Raw genomic sequence first — 18,512 nt, 5'->3', positions numbered from 1 at the left:
AAATTTAGAAAAAAATTGTAAAAATTTGATGGTTCGATTTCTTCTAAATATTCGTCCAAAACCTACTCTCATTAATTCTCTATTTAAAAATTATTTTTTATATTTAATTATATAATTAATTCTTATATTCAAAAATAAGTATAAATAATAATATATTCATAAATAATAAAATATATTTAATATTCAAAATTAAAAAACAAATTCATATATAATCCAAATATAAAACAAATTTGTGTAATTATACGAATTTGTTACAATATCATTGAAAATGTTTCAATCCTTTTTTTAGGATTATTCTCAATGATTCACAAACATAATAATTAAAACATTTTACTTTACAATATCAATATCTTATATCGATCGAGAGTTAACAAGTATAAAATTAAAGATGTAAATAAGGAATGGCGAAACGACTATATTAAAATCACAAAAAAGGAAAGTCGCATATTTTAAAGAACAACGCATAAAAAATTATTGATAAATACTTGAGCGTAATGGTCGCAAACTGTAGAAAAGATACGCACTCTCGCAGTAAAAAAGATAATCGCAATAATAAGATGATCATTCTTCGCAGTAAAATCATCGCAATAAAAGAATTAGCCAGTGTGCCTCACTCTTAAATCATAATAGATGATTATACTATATGAAACGTATTCAAAGATACATTTCGAAAAGTAACAATAATATTTTAACATCTGAGGGTATCACACTATAGATACTGTAAACAAAAGTCAAAGAGAAGAAAAACAAATTAATTCTGATTTATTGGCTCTGATTACATATATTTCTTTTAAATCGATATCTTTTTCGTTTATTTTTAAGTAAAATTGTAAAAATTTATTGTTTTGCTTTTGCTATTTTGAAATATTTACATTTAAATATTTTGTCATCAATTAACAGAGAAATATATTTATCAAATATATTTATTAAATATATTATTTATTAAACATGTTTATTAAAAAGTTCCGAAGAGGTTTCGGTATATATACTTTTATCATGGAAAAAAATTTATCATTCTATACAACCAATAAAAACATTTTGTATAATAAAAATGTCGATAATACAGGACGGTTTAAGATCCCCTTAAAAGGATACTGGACTATCGATGGAGTTCTAACAAAACAATATATTTGCTTAATATAAAATTGCAATTTATATATATAAAATAAAATAGGTTTTCCCCTCTCAGAATTGCATAAAAGAATATTTGTAACCTTTTAGAAATGAGCTTAGAAGCCTAGAAAAAAAGTATTCTTTTAAAAACAAATGTTGTGCGGTAACATTTTCTGCAACAAAATTTTTTTTATCTAGGCTTCTAAGCTCATTTCTAAAAGGTTACAAATAGTCTTTTATGCAATTCTGTCCGGGAGAACCTATTTTATTTTATGTGTATAAATTGCAACTTTTATACTAAGTAAATATATTGTTTTCGTTTATTAGGTTAGAACTCGGTCGGTAATCCAGCATCCCCTTAAATCTTGATACAATCGCAACCTTTAATATACAGAGTGATTCTAAATAAGTGTGAAAAAAAGATGATTTTCTTTATTGAAAATTAAAAGTCTTTCATATAAATATATACTTCTATGTTTATATAAAAAATCCTCTTTAATTTTCACCAAAGAATTATATTTTACAATTTTTCATATTTATTTAGAATCACCTTTTATAGTTTGATACCAGCTTTAAGGCTACTGTTTCTTCATTACAGCATATTAAATTATGTCTTCACAAGGAAAAATTACATAAAACTTAGAGATAATGTTATATTGTATTAATACCTAATAATATTAAATTACACTTAAAAACAAACATTATTTTAGTCTAACAAAAATGAAAAAGATTTGTAATAATAATTATAATCAAAGATTTGTTGTAATAAAATTAAGACTTTATTCACACTTCTTCACCGTTTTTTAAATTTAAATCTCTTATAGAATAAATCTTAAAGTATCATCTCTCTTTTAATTTAGTAGAAAACCGTATGTCATTATAAGTTTGTTCGTTTTGCTTGCACTTTTCATTCTTTGTTCTTTCTTCTTTCAACGCCCAAATATTTATATATATAAATATATTTATATATTTTGTTTCAAATACAAGAAATTCTAAAGAATGCAAGCAAAATGAACCGACCTCATAATTGAGAAAAATGGAAGCACATACGTCATGTATAGGGAAGCTTATATCATTGCGCCACATTATACACATACGCAAGCGTATGTACATACATGTACACGCAATGATTATGACATAACATTAATCCAAAAATACATTTAGCGATGGACACCCATTGAATCGACAAAGAGCCAAAGGTTTGAGATTATACGCCAAATACTTTCTTATAACAAGATATAATTATCGCATGTAATTTTTTTTCTCCTAGATAATTGCACTAATTTATTTACAAGATTTTTACATTAAACTGGACGAAAGACTCGAGAGTTCTTACACAGTAATTATTTATAATTTACGATGCTTCGTGATAATCATCTGAGCGATTTACAGAGAGCGAAATTTTCTAAAATTCTCGGTGCTTTGTAATTTAAAAATTGTGAATATATTTATTTGTCAGCTCACATGACGTTCATATATCATTCTTTTGAACCAGTAGTTTCTGATTAGTCTGATAAAGCTAAACATTCTAATTTTGTTTAGCGTGCACAAAAATACGTTATTTTCAATATCGTTTTCTTTTTCATTTAACAGCCACAGAGAGCACCACTGTCTATTTGTTTTCAATTTTGTGTAATATATACCGTAGTAATGAAGACATCAATCTTAAATATATAACCATTATTGGATGCCAGATGATCTTCGAGCTTTAAATGTTTCTAATAAATCTCGCAAACATCGTCAAACTTTTCAAGCTATTTCGGCTTCCATTTTGATCTTGTACATACTTGTTCACCAGTTTGTAAACATACGGATGCATTCAAGAAAACGCTATTCGCGCTAAAAACGTCGTTCTATCTTTGTTCCTACTTACTAAACAAGATGAGCAAACTAGTGTTTCCTTAAACATAGCTTCTTTATAGCCTTTATTTACGAGATGTTGTAGACATGTATGTACATATCATAATGGCACGACCAGACTTGAAAATTAGTCTCCAGAAATGGTTGGAAAACAATATATAATCCCGACAGCCCGAATTCTACATTTCAATGCCGTTTCTTCTGTCTTCCTCGACCGCAAGAATGCTATTATCTCTGCTTTGCACGTTTTCAACATTATATAATATATCGTGACAAAGAGGACATCGATCTTGTACGTACAGCCACTTTCGCAAACATACACCGTGAAAATAATGATTGCACTGAGTGATCTTAGCACTTTCCATCTCCTGATAGCAAATCGCGCAGACATCGTTGAGGTTTTCGAGCTGCTCGGCCGTCGCTTCCGGCAAAGAGTTGATCTTGTTCACAGCCGTGCGTCGTTTCATGAACACGCTCCATCCGGCCTTCGCTTCGCACCAAATGTTGAAGTAGGCATGTATACACATCATGATGGCACGAATAGCTCCGCCGGATTCGAAGACCAGTATCCAGAAACCGTTGAAAAATAATATAATGCCAAAAGCAAATTCCACGGTGTTGCCAAACGATCTTATAATGTACACACAATCGTCGAATTGTTCCCAAAACGTGCTTCTGTATGCGTCGATCAGAAAGAGCGAATAAATCGCCAGCGAGACCAGTACTTTGACTATCACCTCGATGCTGAAAACCGATACGGCCAATAACCATGTGCTCACCGTAAAGTGAGACCAGAGAAATACAAGTAATGATACTGGGAAAAATATTAGAAAGGCACAAACTGCCAAAGCCCGCAGATGTCTGTGCAAAGCCGGGTTATGAGAAGCACTAAGCGACATCAAAAGTGGATTCACTATATTGTGCACAAAATGTAAAATTGCCGTAAACAGTAGGCAGAAATTACGATACAATCGTACTAATCGCTTCTCTCTATCGAGACTGGTCAGTCCGGTCTGCAGAGCGAGAATGTAGAACAATATAGCGGATACTGTGCCGATACTCTTCTCATCCTCGTCTTCTGTTAGCAGCACCCATTGAAAAAAGCAGCCGATGTAGTGGCAGATGAACGAGATTATGCTGGTCATTCCGAGAACGGCTGTCAAAGTCTCGCAACCATTCACCAACAGCGTCCTGACCATGACGTAATAATTGAACGTTTCCTCGCCGTAGTGATTCCCGAGAATTTGAATCACCTGTTCTCCCACTCGTAACATCCAAAATGTACGAAGCACACACGGTACGTTCAGACGCATCCATTCTGTTTCCGCGAGAGCGGATAAACCGTAATTGACTATAAAGTTGCGTGCATGTCGATAGCCCATGTAGATTGTTTTTAACATAGAGATGCCGTTATACCAGATGATAAATTTGCAAACGGCCAATGGAATTAACGTCGCACATACTGGTGCATGATATAAATATTGTACCTAGAAAAAAAAGATATATATATATATATATATACAGGGTATCCGGTAATAACCGCCTCACCGCTCATATACAGGTAGAACAGGTCAAACTGAGTAGAAAAGTCCTCTACCATTTTTCGATTTTCGAAATAATTATCGAGAAATTAATTAAAAAAGATCGGCGAATCCGCGCGAGTAAAGCGCGCGCGGCGAGAAGGCCGTCCCACCGCTACGCGGTTACTAGGCGCGCTACTCATACACATCCATTTCCAGTCGTAGACCGCTCCTCCTATCATTCAATGAGCGCCTAGTAACCGCGTAGCAGTAGGATGGGCCTTCTTGTACTCGCCCAGATTTGTCAATCTTTGTTAATTAATTTCTCGATAATTATTTCGAAAATCGAAAAATGATAGAGGACTTTTCTATTCAGTTTGACCTGCTCTACCTGTATATCAGTGAGGCGGTTATTACCGGACACTCTGTATATAAAAAATTGTTCAAATACATTTGTCAAATATATGTATACAGAGTGAGGAAGAAGTAGAAACCCTGAAAAATTTCGAAAAATATAAGTTTTACAAAAAAAAAAGTCTAAGACAAGATCGAGGAAGGATCCGGCCATCTAAGGCAAGATCTATTTATTTTTTATTCATTTTTTATATTTTATAAAAAGTATCATAACAAATTTAAAAATATCTGAAAAAATTCTTAACCAAAAGAAGTTATATTATAGTATTTTGGAAAGCTCTCGAGATATGTTACGAGAATATGTAATTAAAAATAGGGTGTTTCATTTAAGAAATTGAAGGCGACCTTCACGTGACCGTCAAGCGACTATTCAAGATCAAATCAATGACACCATTTTATGTCCCTCTCGAAACCACACAACTTTTGTCTGAAACATTTTTCTGTAAAACTTATATTTCTCGAGATTTTTTAGGGTTTTCATATTTTTTTTCCTCACCCTGTATATATTAAACAAATATATAATATATAATATATGAGTAGCTGCCAAATGATACAAGTCTATCAATTTTAAGTTATCAGAAGATTGAAGTACAGACAAATATGATTTATCATCAACTGCCACAACTACACTAAATTCGTCTGTTTTCAAGATTGCATAGTTAAATCATTTATACGTATCCTCTTAAAAGCAAATGCAAATCTTTTTTTCTCAAACTTTTTATTTTTTGACATCTGAGCTACTTATATATATATATATATATATATATATATATATATATATATATATATATATATATAAAATTATATATAAACAAATATATATTTGACATTATATTAACAAAGAAAAAAATACTTTCTTACTTTTTTCAAATTTTAATTTAAAAAATGACATTTATTGTGGTATAAAAAGCAATAAAAAAATTTCTTTAATTCAATATTTCGGAAGCTTACCGGTAAAGGATGAATGCCTAAAATGGATGGTGACATAAAACTCAGCACAAGCAGTTTTTGCACCACAGGATGTTTTGGGGCAAGATGAATGTAACAAAAGATACTGGCTAACAGGCATTGAAGTATATAGTTCTGAATAACTAGTAAGCCTGGACCATTATACACAACGTCTGATAAATTCAAGGATAATATATTATCCAATATGCTGCTTGCAGGTTCATGTGAACTCATATAAGCTATAACTGCTTTCATTGTACTAACATTTGACCAATATGATACAAATATTACCCCAATGGATATTAAATATAGGTATACAATTATTAAATGTCTAGTACATAACATAAATGTATATAAAGCTACAAGGCATCCTGAAAAAAAAATGATAAAACTATAAGAGATAATATATAAAATAAAATATAATTTATTTTTAGTATAAATTTTATGAAACAAAAACAATACATTTTATTGTTTTATAGTTTTAAAGGAACATCTTTTTGAATTATACACATGCATATTTTTTTTTTTTATTCTGAGCATGTCAAGCTGCAATCATATATTGATGCTATGACAAATTTTATTGTAAAACAGCAACAATTGTATATAAAATCACTAAAAGATTTATGTAAGAAGTTATATAGCTAAGAAATTCAAAAATAAATCAGATTTTTATTACTTTACCAATCAAATAGCCAAAGATAAAATTATATTGAAATATTAGACAGTATTTTATATTTTATAATTAAAAGAAAAATATTGTTTACAAATAAATATAAAATACAATTTTATAAGTTCATTGATTGCAGCCTTGATTATTATTGAGAAAAAAATCTAATTTATAAAAATTATATAGAGAGATTTCTAAAAACTATATATACTCACCCAGACAACAGGATAAAAATTTGAATATAATTATTAAATAAGCTTTGTAAGCAAAGTGAGTCAAGTCAAACTGTTCCATCAGGAACAAGTCTGTCGTAACTGCAGAAATGGAATTAACAATTGTGCCTACATTGGTAGTGTTGAAACCATTTTCAGTGATATCCATCACAATATTGTCATTAGGTAATCCAAGACCGATTCTGAGTAACTCATCGATAATAAATAGAGGTGGTACTCTCATTATAACATCAGCAAAGCTGAGCATCCTTTCTCGTATTGAAGTCTCCATTTCGTTAATTTCTTTTCAAGAAAAACGTTCGAGGAAGACACGTTTCTTATGCACGCCTCAGTATTGTATATGGAAGTGGCATTCCGGAATTCGGATACAAAAACTACACCTAATACAACAAATATAAAATTAATATCTTTTGTATATAATATATATATCTGCAAAAAAAGTTTAATGTTTAATATTTATTATTACATTTTTTACTTATTATTATATTATATTATTATTATATTTATTATATTATAAATGCAAAAACTTTTAAAAAAAAATACGTATGCTCTACTGATTTTTTCAAGTTAAGGGGATATCGAAGTACCGACCGAGTTCTAACCTAACAAAACAATATATTTACTTAATATAAAAGTTGCAATTTATATACATAAAATAAAATGTGCAGCACAACATTTGTTTTCAAAGAAATATTTTTTTCTAGGCTTCTAAGCTCATTCTTTCATGCAATTCTGAGAGGGGAAAACCTATTTTATTTTATGTATATAAATTGCAACTTTTAGATTAAGCAAATATATTGTTTTGTTAGGTTAGAACTCGGTCGGTACATCGGTATTCCCTTAAAGGGATACCGTACCGTCCTACTTTATCGATTAAAACTTGTTTCGTTAGACATCAAAATTATTTTGGTTGTACAAAATGAAAAATGCTTCTCCACGATGAAAGTACATACAATAACGAAGCGAGAACGTGTGCAATTTTCAGTTAAAAACGAAAAAAAAAAATTACAGTTTTAAATTATCGACTACTAGCATCATGTCTGTAACTGTATTTGCTTAATATAAAAGCTTTGCAATTTGCACGTACAAAATAAGTTCACTTCGTCTAAGGAAATGCATGACAGAATATATGTAAACTTGTAGAAAAAATGAATTTGATGTCTAATAAAAATCTTTTTTATCGAATACACTGTACTCATTTTCTACAAGTTTACATATATTCTGTCATGCATTTCCTTAGACGAATTGAACTTATTTTGTACGTGCAAATTGCAAAACTTTTAAAATAATAATTTTGATGTCTAACGAGGCAATTGTTTTGATCGGCAAGGTAGGACGGTACGGTATCCCCTTAATATTTTAAACAGAAACACAAAATTAAAATTTGTCCGAGAAAAATTCATCTTCATATTGATTTAAATTTTTGATACTATTTTTGCATGAGATTATGACATCTGTCAAAACACTAGATATAATTGTACCATGCTGTAAAAACATAATAAATAATATATTTATCCTTGATTAGTTTAATTTGTAAAATTAATTTCATATTATATATATATTTCGTTAATGCTATTGATTGACTTTAAAATAAAAATCCTACTAATTTTATTTTTATTAAATATGATAATGTGACATATAGGGAGATTCTTTTACTTACCAATATATATATATATATAATTAAAATAATTTTACTACAATTTTAAAATTTACTATATGTCAAATACTTGCTACACATGTCCAATTTAAAAAATAAAACAATAATATTGCTGCGAATTATGAGTATAATATTAATGTAACTTTAATTTAAAAAAAATATATTCTTGTGGTTATGTAATAAAAAGACACGCATAAATTTTTTTTTAATCATTACAGCGAAATATAATGACACCATGTTTTAGCAGACAGAACAGAAAATCATTTCATCTCTCTATCCGAGTCCATACAATATTGAATATTGTATAATCATCCCGAAAGAGTAGCAGCAAAACAAAACATGTAAATGTAAATAATTTTAATGGTAATTATAACCTCAAAACGGTATCTTTCAAAATTAAAAACACGCAATAAATATGAGTTTTTTGCATGTGTGTGCTTGCAAATCTAGAGGGAATAGTTTTTTCCTCCACAAAATTAATATGCGCTATTTTTTTCGCGAGGGTCGACCGAAGGGAAGAAATTTGCGTGAAAGTCGACGAAGAAAAAACTCACCGAGCAACGAAAAACATCGAGGAAGGAAGCCGATTCACAGGTCACATCTCGTAATGGTGCACTTGACCGCAATGACTTGACCAACATTTATGAATGACTCTGAACAACTCGAATCGAAACGCGAGGCCCGCACATCCTAGCGTTCAGCCATCGGGTCGTTCTTTCTGACATTTCACGACGCCATCGTTCGGCCGTTATTCGTTTCATTTCGCCTGCATTTTTATCAGCTGTCAAAATGTCAGAGCAGCGATATTTGAAAGAGCGGTGTTTTTTGGAACTATTTTGCAAAATAAAAGAAGAAAGGAAAAAGAAGAAAAAAAGACGAAAAAAGAAAAGAAAAAAAAGGAAAAAGAAAAGAAAATTATACGACAAAACAATAACACAATTTTTTTATATTTTTTTGTTAAACGCGACATCCACGTTAGGGAACTATATATACATAAAATAAAAATATAATTTGTACAGTAAAATTTATTGTTTTCCTCTGGTGTTATATAGTACTTTGATTACATCGATGACAAGTCTCGTATCGTCGATGCCTATTTTCGCGTTCACGTGTCATTTTTTTTATGTTTTTTCTTATATGAGATCATTTGAATTCGTTCGTTGCTCTTCGTGCAACGCAGATATGAAGAAAGAGACTTGATTGTTTGCTATAAAAAAATCTTATCCGGGTTATATATCCATGCCAATCCATGGTCGCATTAATAAAAATAGAGGGCTTCAATCTCTTCTGCTAGTTAGTATAACAGCTCTCATCACAACGAAACAGATCTCACGTATAAAGATTCTGTTATGTTCTGGATCAATAAACATTGGTTGAAACTGTTTCGTGTACAGATACGCAATAATAAGGCATTTTTATAACTTTGCTTAAAAAAAATGGACTTTTTTTGTAAAAAAAATTTGTTTTTTGTTAGTTTTCGTTCATACATATATTCTAAAGTTTGCTGCTCAGGAAAAGTCCATAATTAAATTTAAGCATACATAAAATATGTTCACGTATGTTTCTTTTTCTCTTGTTTAATCTCTGTCTATATATACAGAAAAATAGTTGAAAATAATTAGAAGACTAATTTTTACATTTTTTTAGAAAGTTTCTTTCGGATTTTTTTGAAAAAAAAAACGCGAAAATTATTCTTCTAATATACATATATATGTACAGAAATTATACAAGAAGAAAAGGTTTTTTAAATATAATTATTTTATTATACAGGGTGATTCTAAATAAGTGCGAAAAATTTTAGACAATCCTTTGTCGAAAATTAAGAGATCTTTCATATAAACATGTATCCCTTGAGGAGTTATAAAGAAAAATTAGGTCTTTTATTTCTTTTCTCAAATTTTGGATAAATAAAAAAAAACTTAATGGACATTTTTTTATTAGTAAAAAATATACTTATTAATATTTCTTTAATCCTCCCGTATAGTTATAAAGAAATAAAACTATAGCAACCTCCCCTTCTTCAATTCAATTTTTTATTAGAACTTTTTGACGAGCTAGAATATGATCGTCTAAAAATATGCGTTAAAAAGTTTGATTCCTTTAAAAATTTTTTCATTTTTTTTTTTTATAAAATTAAGTTTTCAAGTAAAAAAAAAAAAAATATATATATATATATTATCAGGCATAGTTTCAACTTTTTATAACGATTTAAAAAATATTAATATTATAACTAGTCTTTTTGTAAGTAGAAAATACCCATCAAAATTTTCATGTTTTTTAACTTGTCCAAAATTTGAGAAAAAATAAAATAAAAACCTTTAGACTAGCCTCTCTCTTCAAAAAAATATAACTTCTCAGGGATATAAAAGTATATACGTTTATATAAAAGACCCCCCTAATTTTCGACAAAGAATCATCTAAAATTTTTTGCACTTATAATCACCCTATATATGAACTCTTTTTTTCTCAGACAACCTTTCTTCTCTCGTAATGCTTTATCTTGTCTTTAAAATTGTTCGTTGCAATATTATATCATTTTAATCGCTTAATAAATTCAATAATTTATATACATATAGTCAAGCATCACAGGCATCGTTATTTACCTTGTGAAATTAATCGAATTATTACATTTTGTCAATCTATATGTAGCAATTAAATAAAAGAAAAGATAAATAATGAAATGTTTCTGCAAAACACGTTTATAATAAAATATGTCAGTAAATTATCATCACATTGTAAAAAAAATTAAAGCGTTTCGTTCAAGTACAAAAAACTACTGTATAGCTTATATCTTACTGCGACATATTACAGATTATACAATTTTGTATGTTCGTGAATGCGTGTGCCTTGCACACACTTCCAATGTTTTCATAATATCACACGTGTGTATTTTTGTTCATTCATTCCAAGGAATTAAAACACTGCATTACAAAAAAACGTAATAATACGAAATTTATTGGCTCTAAGAAATCGACGCACAGAATGTCCGAACTATCTTTGATTATAACTTACTGGTACTTATGTGAAATGTTTAAATAATAGCATAAATATATATAATAAAAAGTTATAGTCAGAATGTGTAATTTAAAACGAGAATTTTCATTTAAATCACTAATATTATGCAGATTTCTCGACAAATTATTAACAATTAAATCGCGAGCTTATAAATTTAATTTAAGTCAATTTTAGATATAATTCTGCCAATGTGTTTTCTCCCTTTAAAGGACTATCTATGTTCGCTTTTATAAAAAATTAAGAGATCCTGAAAATTTGTTCAGCATTAAGAATTATTTGTATATATGTATATATATGTATATATACAGGGTGTCGATAATCCATAAAAAAATCTCTTGTGTACAGGTAGAGCAAATCAAACTGAGCAAAGCAGTTTTATATCGTTTTGCGATTTTCGCAATTATTGAGAAATTAATTAAAAAAGATCGACCAGTTCATACGAGAAGAGACAGCCTACTATTCTTCGATCTTCTTTAATTAATTTCTCATTAATTATTGCAAAACGACATAAAACTTTTTTGCTTAGTTTGATTCGCTCTACCTGTACACGACAGGTTTTATACGAATTACCGGACATCCTGTGTATATGTACATCAAACTTATTAATTTTAAACTTTGATCATTCCTATAGTTTGGTGATCACTGAAGCAGGTTTTTAATGAAGAAGCTTTTGCATTACTTTTAACATAGAAAATTACATTTTGTGTGCATATATATTTTTTTCAATTTTGTCCCTATAAATCTGTAACTTTATTCTTATATTATCACGAAGCTGTTTTTTTTTCACACTATATTATTTATTTTAGAAATAGATTTATGCTATCACAATTTTCATATTTAAAACTCACACACAAATGCTTTTGGTCATACATAATACAATATTTACCTTTGCAAACTTTTGACATTTTTAGAAATTTTCTTGAAAATTTCTAAAATATGTATATTGTTTCTATATATTGTAATATCAATGCAAATAATATTATTATAATATTGATTACGAAGCATAATTTAATGCATAGTAAATTTTTTAAAACTTTTGATGTATGTCGTGATTGTTATTAAACGATAACAAATTGAAAAAGTGAAAATGGTTTACATATGTATATCAATTAATTTTTGTGAATATTTCTATTCTGTTATTAGTGTAATTTATTGTATTAATTTACTCAACTGTTCCTATATATTACATTTTGCAATAATATTATATATTTTGTAGAGGATTTTAATATTATATTTCGTATATTGTATCATATCAATATTCTTATATATTTACTTAACGAGCCTTGATAAAACCTTAGAATATAATAAATAACGGTCGTATAATTGTGATTGATGTATAAAAAAAGAAAAAAATTAAATGATTAAAAAATTCATTGTGTGAGTTTTCAATATGAACACTCTAGTGTTTTATGTTTTCGAATATTTATCAAAGTTACATTATGCTGGTGTGTATATTTTTATTCAGCAAATATATATTTTATTTATATAAACTCTGCAAGCCCAGCTTACCATCGTCAAATGCACTTTTAGGTTTATTTTATCCATGTATGAAATTGCTGCTTTATATCTGTAGGAGAGTATAAGAGTGTCAATAAATTATTAATAAGAAAGATTAGAAAAAATCTGTATTCCATATCTATTCGATTTCCATTTACTCCCGATCGGGCAATTTTAGAAAATGACAATTGATATACATTGTTTTAAATCGGCGCCACACACTTATTGCTCGATACATTTAATGCAGCAACATTTAGCTTTTTTTTCTTTAGATACATAATGGAAGGAAAGATCGATTACTTTCCATTATTATTTTTGACTCGTATTGGCGACTGAGACAAACGACTGATTTGTAAAAATAATAAACCATAAAATAGGCCTATACATGTATTTAACATGTGGTGATACTAAACTGCAGATATATATGTATATATATAATTTCGACAAATTAGTTTAACAAAGTCGATTAATGGTAACTGTATTAGCGGCGATCATTATTTCGATTTCGATAAGCAAAACTATTGATAAATATTATTTGTTCTGTATTCTCATAACTTTAAGATCATGCTCGAGTCGATTAATTGCAAAGCGAAGAGAAACTTGTTTCAGCGCTTTTTGTTGCATATTTTTCGTCTACAGTTAACTGGGAAATGACAATATAAAATTAGAATTATTATTATAATAATTACAGATAATTAATCTCGTTGGCACGAATGATCTTTCGTTTCTTTTTCTCGCGCTAATTAGGCATTTAATTAAGAAAAAACTTAATACTTTATACCACGTATTCGTATTGATCATATATAAACGAGCTAGCAAGCAACTCGTAATTCATCCTCGCCCTACTCACATCGCTGTCTGCCTTATCAATGCGATAATCAAACACCCCTGGTCTACAGTAATCACGTATAAGACTGCACCGTACAATGGCACAATTTTTATAATACAAGCAAAAAATTACTAATTATTAGTTATTTGTAAATCATATATTATTAACTGCCAACACGAGTCTGAGTGAATTGGATGAATCACATATTCTGCCAAATGCGTATGTCTCTCTTTCATCTGCAAATATATTTGAGCCAGCGAACTCGATAGCCTGGAGAGTTTTTATGCATATAATCCTTTTGCATCTCTCTTTTCAATATGCACAACGTGTGCGCGACAAAGTATGAGGTGCAATCCTGTATGTTTATGTGTATATTAGCATGTATGAATGTGTGAGCTGCGTGGACGGCGCTACGTACACCACTCCTCGGTCAGTCAACCACTGACAGACTAGCAGTCGATTATCGTCAGTATTACTCGGATACCCGGTGGTTGCGTTGGGAGCTTTCATCAGTTCAACGTGCCTAGCTCACGTTAATATGTACCGTTGTATAATCTATAATATGAGAGAGTTGATTATAAGCCAAATCAAATCATGGCAAAATCTTAAAAATCATTCATTCAGAGTGTCTGCTCTCTGAAAAAAACATTTTAGAAAATCTGAAATTTTCAAGAATTTCTTTTTCGTATTGAAATTCTTTTTTGTACTGGAAATTCTCTCTTTGAATTTTACTTTGAGCCAAGTATTTAGAAAATTGTGTTTTAAAAAATATATTTAAAATACATTATGTTTTATTGAATATGTAATATACAGGGTGAGGAAAAAGTATGGAAACTTTGAAAGATCTCGAAAAATATAAGTTTTATAGAAAAAGAATCTAAGACAAGATCGAGAATGAATACGGCCATCTAAGACAAGATTTATTCCCTTTTTTCCATTTATTTCATATTTTATATTAAAAAGTATCATGACAAACTTTAAAATATCTTAGAAAATTCTTAACCAAAAGAAGTTTTAGTATAGTATTTTGAAAGGCTCTCGAGGTAAGCTACGAGAATATGTAATTAAAAGTAGGATGTTTCATTTAAGAAACTGAAGGCGACCTTCACGTGACCGTCAAGCGACTATTCAAGATCAAATCAATGACACCATCTTATGTCCCTCTCGAAACCACACAACTTTTGTCTGAAATATTTTTCTGTAAAACTTATATTTTTCGAGGGTTTCTTCACCCTGTATATTTTAAATTGTAATTTATAGTGATAAAAAAACAAAAATGTTATTCAAGTAAAAAATGTTTATCTTGTGAAAGCTATTCAGTTTTATTCAGTACATTTGCAAATCGAACATTTGAAGCATTAGAAAATAATACAAATGTTAAAAAAAATTATTTTAGAAAAATCTTTAAAACATTCTGCAATTTTGAACAAAAATACCTAAAAAAAGGGAATTTTGGAGTAGATTGAAGTAGACACCCTGTATCATTTGCTAATATTTAAATTTTTGGACGTACTTGCATACAGATGTGCTAGAGTTTGTCTTGGAATAGGAAGAGATTGTTCGTAGCAGCGACAGCCACCACATTTTCAGACGGATGCCATGCAGTGTGAAGTATTTTCTTATTAAAGTCCAGACAGTCAACGCTAATCTCATCCTTTTTGCGCTTACCACCAGTGCATACCTATTACATCGCAGGTGAATGTACATCTTCTTTCGCGTATATAAGTACCCTTATGAATAAAATAAATTTTATAAATATTAGTATCTACCTTTCTTGGCTTCAGAAGCGTTTTTGGTTTGGCAATGTCGCGTGCTGCCTCTAAGGTAAGATCACGTTTGGTTGTACGATCGAATACTCTAAAGAAATTATTATACGAGCCCGTCATAATAGCCGAGTCATTACCGCTCCAACAGCATTCAAATTTGTCGAAGATGCAGTCATTTTCGTATAACGAACATAATTTTGATCTTAAGTATTCGTGTACCTATTTTGTAAAAAAAAAATTATATATATATATATATATTAATAAACACACATAAGAAATATACGTATATCGTATTCTTCCTTTCTAAATATCGTCTCACAAACTTACAGGATAGCATTCGATCGGTTTCGTTTCCATTTGCAGATCCCACACTTTCACACTGAGGTAGTCCCTACTAATCATGTATCTGCCAGAATTACTAAGCTTCACATCACTTATGCTTGAAATAATTTCTGAGAAGAAGCTTCTATTGGTTGGATCTTCCGGCTCCTCAAAGAGCTTGCTGTGTTGATCGCAGAGAGCAGCAGATCTCATATCGCAAAGTCTAATAGTTCCCTTGCTACTACTGTATACCAACACGTTGCATTCCGCGGGATGAAATTCCGCCGCTGTTATCACTTCTGTTAGTTCTTCCATATTAGTTGGTTTAATGTCTACTATATCTGTATATTTGGGTTAAGAAAATTATATTTGAAAATTTCATCTTGTATTTCATCATAGAAAATATATTAAAATACAATTAAAGCTCCTTATTCGCGACCAGAAAATTCTCTATTCGCGGTCAAAATTACAATTCTGTTCTATTATCTTTGCAAATTCTTGAAAATTTATCCCTTGATTTTTAAAAGAAGCAATAGCAAAATACATGAGATCAGAAACCTGCAAAACAAGAAAAAAATTAAAAAAAATTTATTGAACCAATTCTGATCAACCATCCAATAACATTTAAGTAATTTGTTGCAATGTTAATAATGTATAGAGCTCAGAAAATATTATGCAATCACATTGAGTATTAGTTATGTGATTAATTATTAATTTGAAAAAAAAAAATTTAATATTTTTTTAACTTTTTAATTTTCTTAGAATGGATCCTTTATACTTCCATACATTTATCATTCACAGTATTTTGGCTAAACCTATCGCGAATAAAAAGCTCTGACTATACTAAACAGACACATGTTTAAAGAAAGGATACTAAAACTCTGGTCAGTTATCTCAAGGTGCCAAAGATTAATTCTAAGATCATCAGCACTGAGGTATGTCTCTTGATCACTGTTGACGCTTATACTGTTTATATGGTAGGTGTGCGCATTGGCAAATATTCTCCTTGGTGATGCCTCCACCATCAACTCCATTGGTTTTATGGTTGGCACCTGAATATATATATAACACAACATTATATATATATATACATACATATATCACAATTATTATATCATAATATTTCATAATTAAAAATTACTTTATTTGTAAATAATTATTTATAAAGAATTATTAATGCAATCAACTCTTAAAATATACTTACCCTCAAGGCAGTGATGCAGGCAGGATCACGGATCGCGCCATTTTCCTCCTTAGTATTATACCCCTCCACTCTTTTATCTCTCTCACTAACTTTCCACAACTTGATTGTTTTATCGTTCGTGGAAAGTAAAAAGTGGGCAGGGTTTTTTCTTTTTAGCCATCTAATTTTATTAATTTTTTCTTCTATCTCTAGTGATTTTAGGTAATCAAATTCAGGCTCGTGACTCTGGAAGGTGCTATACACGTTGTATTCGCCTCTTCGTGGTATACTGTTTTTACTCTGTATAAATAATTATTGTTTGTTCAGTTTATTATTATTTTAACACACAAGAGTTTTATTTTATTTAATAGATTTATCAATTATAACATTTCAAATATCATGCTGGATATATGGAATAATTATGACTGTTTTATATAATAATATTCATTTAAAATAATTCAAATATCAAATTTGAGAATATGGAACTGTCTAATATCTTACAATAAGTCCATCTGACCACTTTATCAGTGTCATCTTACAAGCTCAAAAGATAGTGTGTACCTTTAATAGGCTTACTGAAGAGCTATTTTGACTCAATAGAATATAGGAGAGATACCTGATTACTAAATGTTACATAAGCTTTGTAAGGATGGTACAAATATGTGTCTAGCATTGACTTACAAATATTGAGAACGATAAGACAAGATATTGATATAAACAGTATTTTTTTCTTATGATCAAACATATAGTGTCATCAATGAAATGCATTATAATTAATATCATTATGTAATAAAAATTAAGACATACATATATTAGTTTGATTTAAACAATAAAAAATAATAATAAGATAGAAAACATGTCTATATAAAAATTGTGTATCTATTTAATAAATTGCACTTACAATGGGGTCTCTCTGAAAAATGACAACACGTCCACCCTTATCCCCTGTTGCAAGGAGATCGCCATCGTGATTAAATTCGACGCACGAGATTATATCAGCTGTAATAAAAATATGTAACTCTCATTAATTAATAATAGAGAGATAATAAAAATATGTTGCAAATCAAGATAAATTTTGGATCTTGATAACATATAAAAAGCTATGATTCGCGATTAGTTGCTTGCTTTACTTTAGTATGTGTAAACTAAGATAAGATAAAAGACAGTCTGCTTGTCAAGCTAAGCAAATACAGTTAAACTTGCCTTCTGTAACATCGTCTTCTAATGTCCCCTTGACTTGCGAGAAACACCACTGTATGTCACCATTGCCTGTAATAAAATATAAAGGGATTTAAAAAAAACCATCTCTTTCTTTGCTCATTTGTGTTTCACATATTAATGTATTAGTGGATGTTTGAAAAAATATTTTTTACAATAGTTGATTAATATTTTATAAATATCTTGATTAAAGGCATTTCAGTCTTTTGTCGCTAGTAATTTGTAAAGCTTGCAATGTGTTATGACAGGCAGACAAAGAAAACAAAGAAAA

The 18,512-nt window shown here is 29.4% G+C and overlaps 2 protein-coding genes across 7 annotated transcripts in view; both read right to left on the bottom strand.

The window, feature by feature from the left end:
• The window catches only part of Tws (protein phosphatase 2 regulatory subunit tws), a 73,387-nt gene that overhangs the window by 18,180 nt on the left and 36,695 nt on the right, over positions 1–18,512 (bottom strand). For 5 of the 6 annotated variants that reach the window (XM_072903690.1, XM_072903688.1, XM_072903691.1 and 2 more), the window contains 8 exons: positions 18,227–18,292; positions 17,925–18,022; positions 17,045–17,323; positions 16,715–16,892; positions 15,847–16,181; positions 15,523–15,738; positions 15,267–15,434; positions 11,897–14,308 (listed from right to left, as the gene is read on the bottom strand). In XM_072903690.1, the coding sequence (XP_072759791.1) occupies positions 15,282–15,434; positions 15,523–15,738; positions 15,847–16,181; positions 16,715–16,892; positions 17,045–17,323; positions 17,925–18,022; positions 18,227–18,292 (1,325 nt within the window). In that variant the 3' untranslated portion in view covers positions 11,897–14,308; positions 15,267–15,281. Of the gene's footprint in view, positions 1–11,896; positions 14,309–15,266; positions 15,435–15,522; positions 15,739–15,846; positions 16,182–16,714; positions 16,893–17,044; positions 17,324–17,924; positions 18,023–18,226; positions 18,293–18,512 lie in introns of those variants that run through there. The other variant, XM_072903689.1, reaches the window with a different exon arrangement.
• Trc8 (TRC8 ring finger protein) lies at positions 1,870–9,101 on the bottom strand. The gene is made up of 4 exons (XM_072903679.1): positions 8,967–9,101; positions 6,738–7,135; positions 5,859–6,226; positions 1,870–4,460 (listed from the first exon to the last, which is right to left on the bottom strand). The coding sequence occupies exons 2-4, from the start codon at positions 7,024–7,026 to the stop codon at positions 3,153–3,155; spliced, it is 1,965 nt and encodes a 654-aa protein (XP_072759780.1). The 5' UTR covers positions 7,027–7,135; positions 8,967–9,101; the 3' UTR covers positions 1,870–3,152.

This window comes from Anoplolepis gracilipes, chromosome 12 (assembly GCF_047496725.1).
Source record: "Anoplolepis gracilipes chromosome 12, ASM4749672v1, whole genome shotgun sequence".
Classification (NCBI taxonomy): domain Eukaryota; kingdom Metazoa; phylum Arthropoda; class Insecta; order Hymenoptera; family Formicidae; genus Anoplolepis; species Anoplolepis gracilipes.
This window is presented reverse-complemented; position numbering and strand designations above follow the sequence as displayed.

What these genes read in the sequence shown, in the direction of transcription:
- Trc8 (XM_072903679.1), bottom strand. Translation starts at nt 7,026, where the DNA reads ATGGAGACTTCAATACGAGAAAGGATGCTCAGCTTTGCTGATGTTATA. An exon ending in ATTTTTATCCTGTTGTCTGG is followed by an intron (nt 6,227 to 6,737) that starts GTGAGTATATAT and finishes TTTTTTTTTCAG; the next exon opens with GATGCCTTGTAGCTTTATAT. An exon ending in TAGGCATTCATCCTTTACCG is followed by an intron (nt 4,461 to 5,858) that starts GTAAGCTTCCGA and finishes TTTTTTTTCTAG; the next exon opens with GTACAATATTTATATCATGC.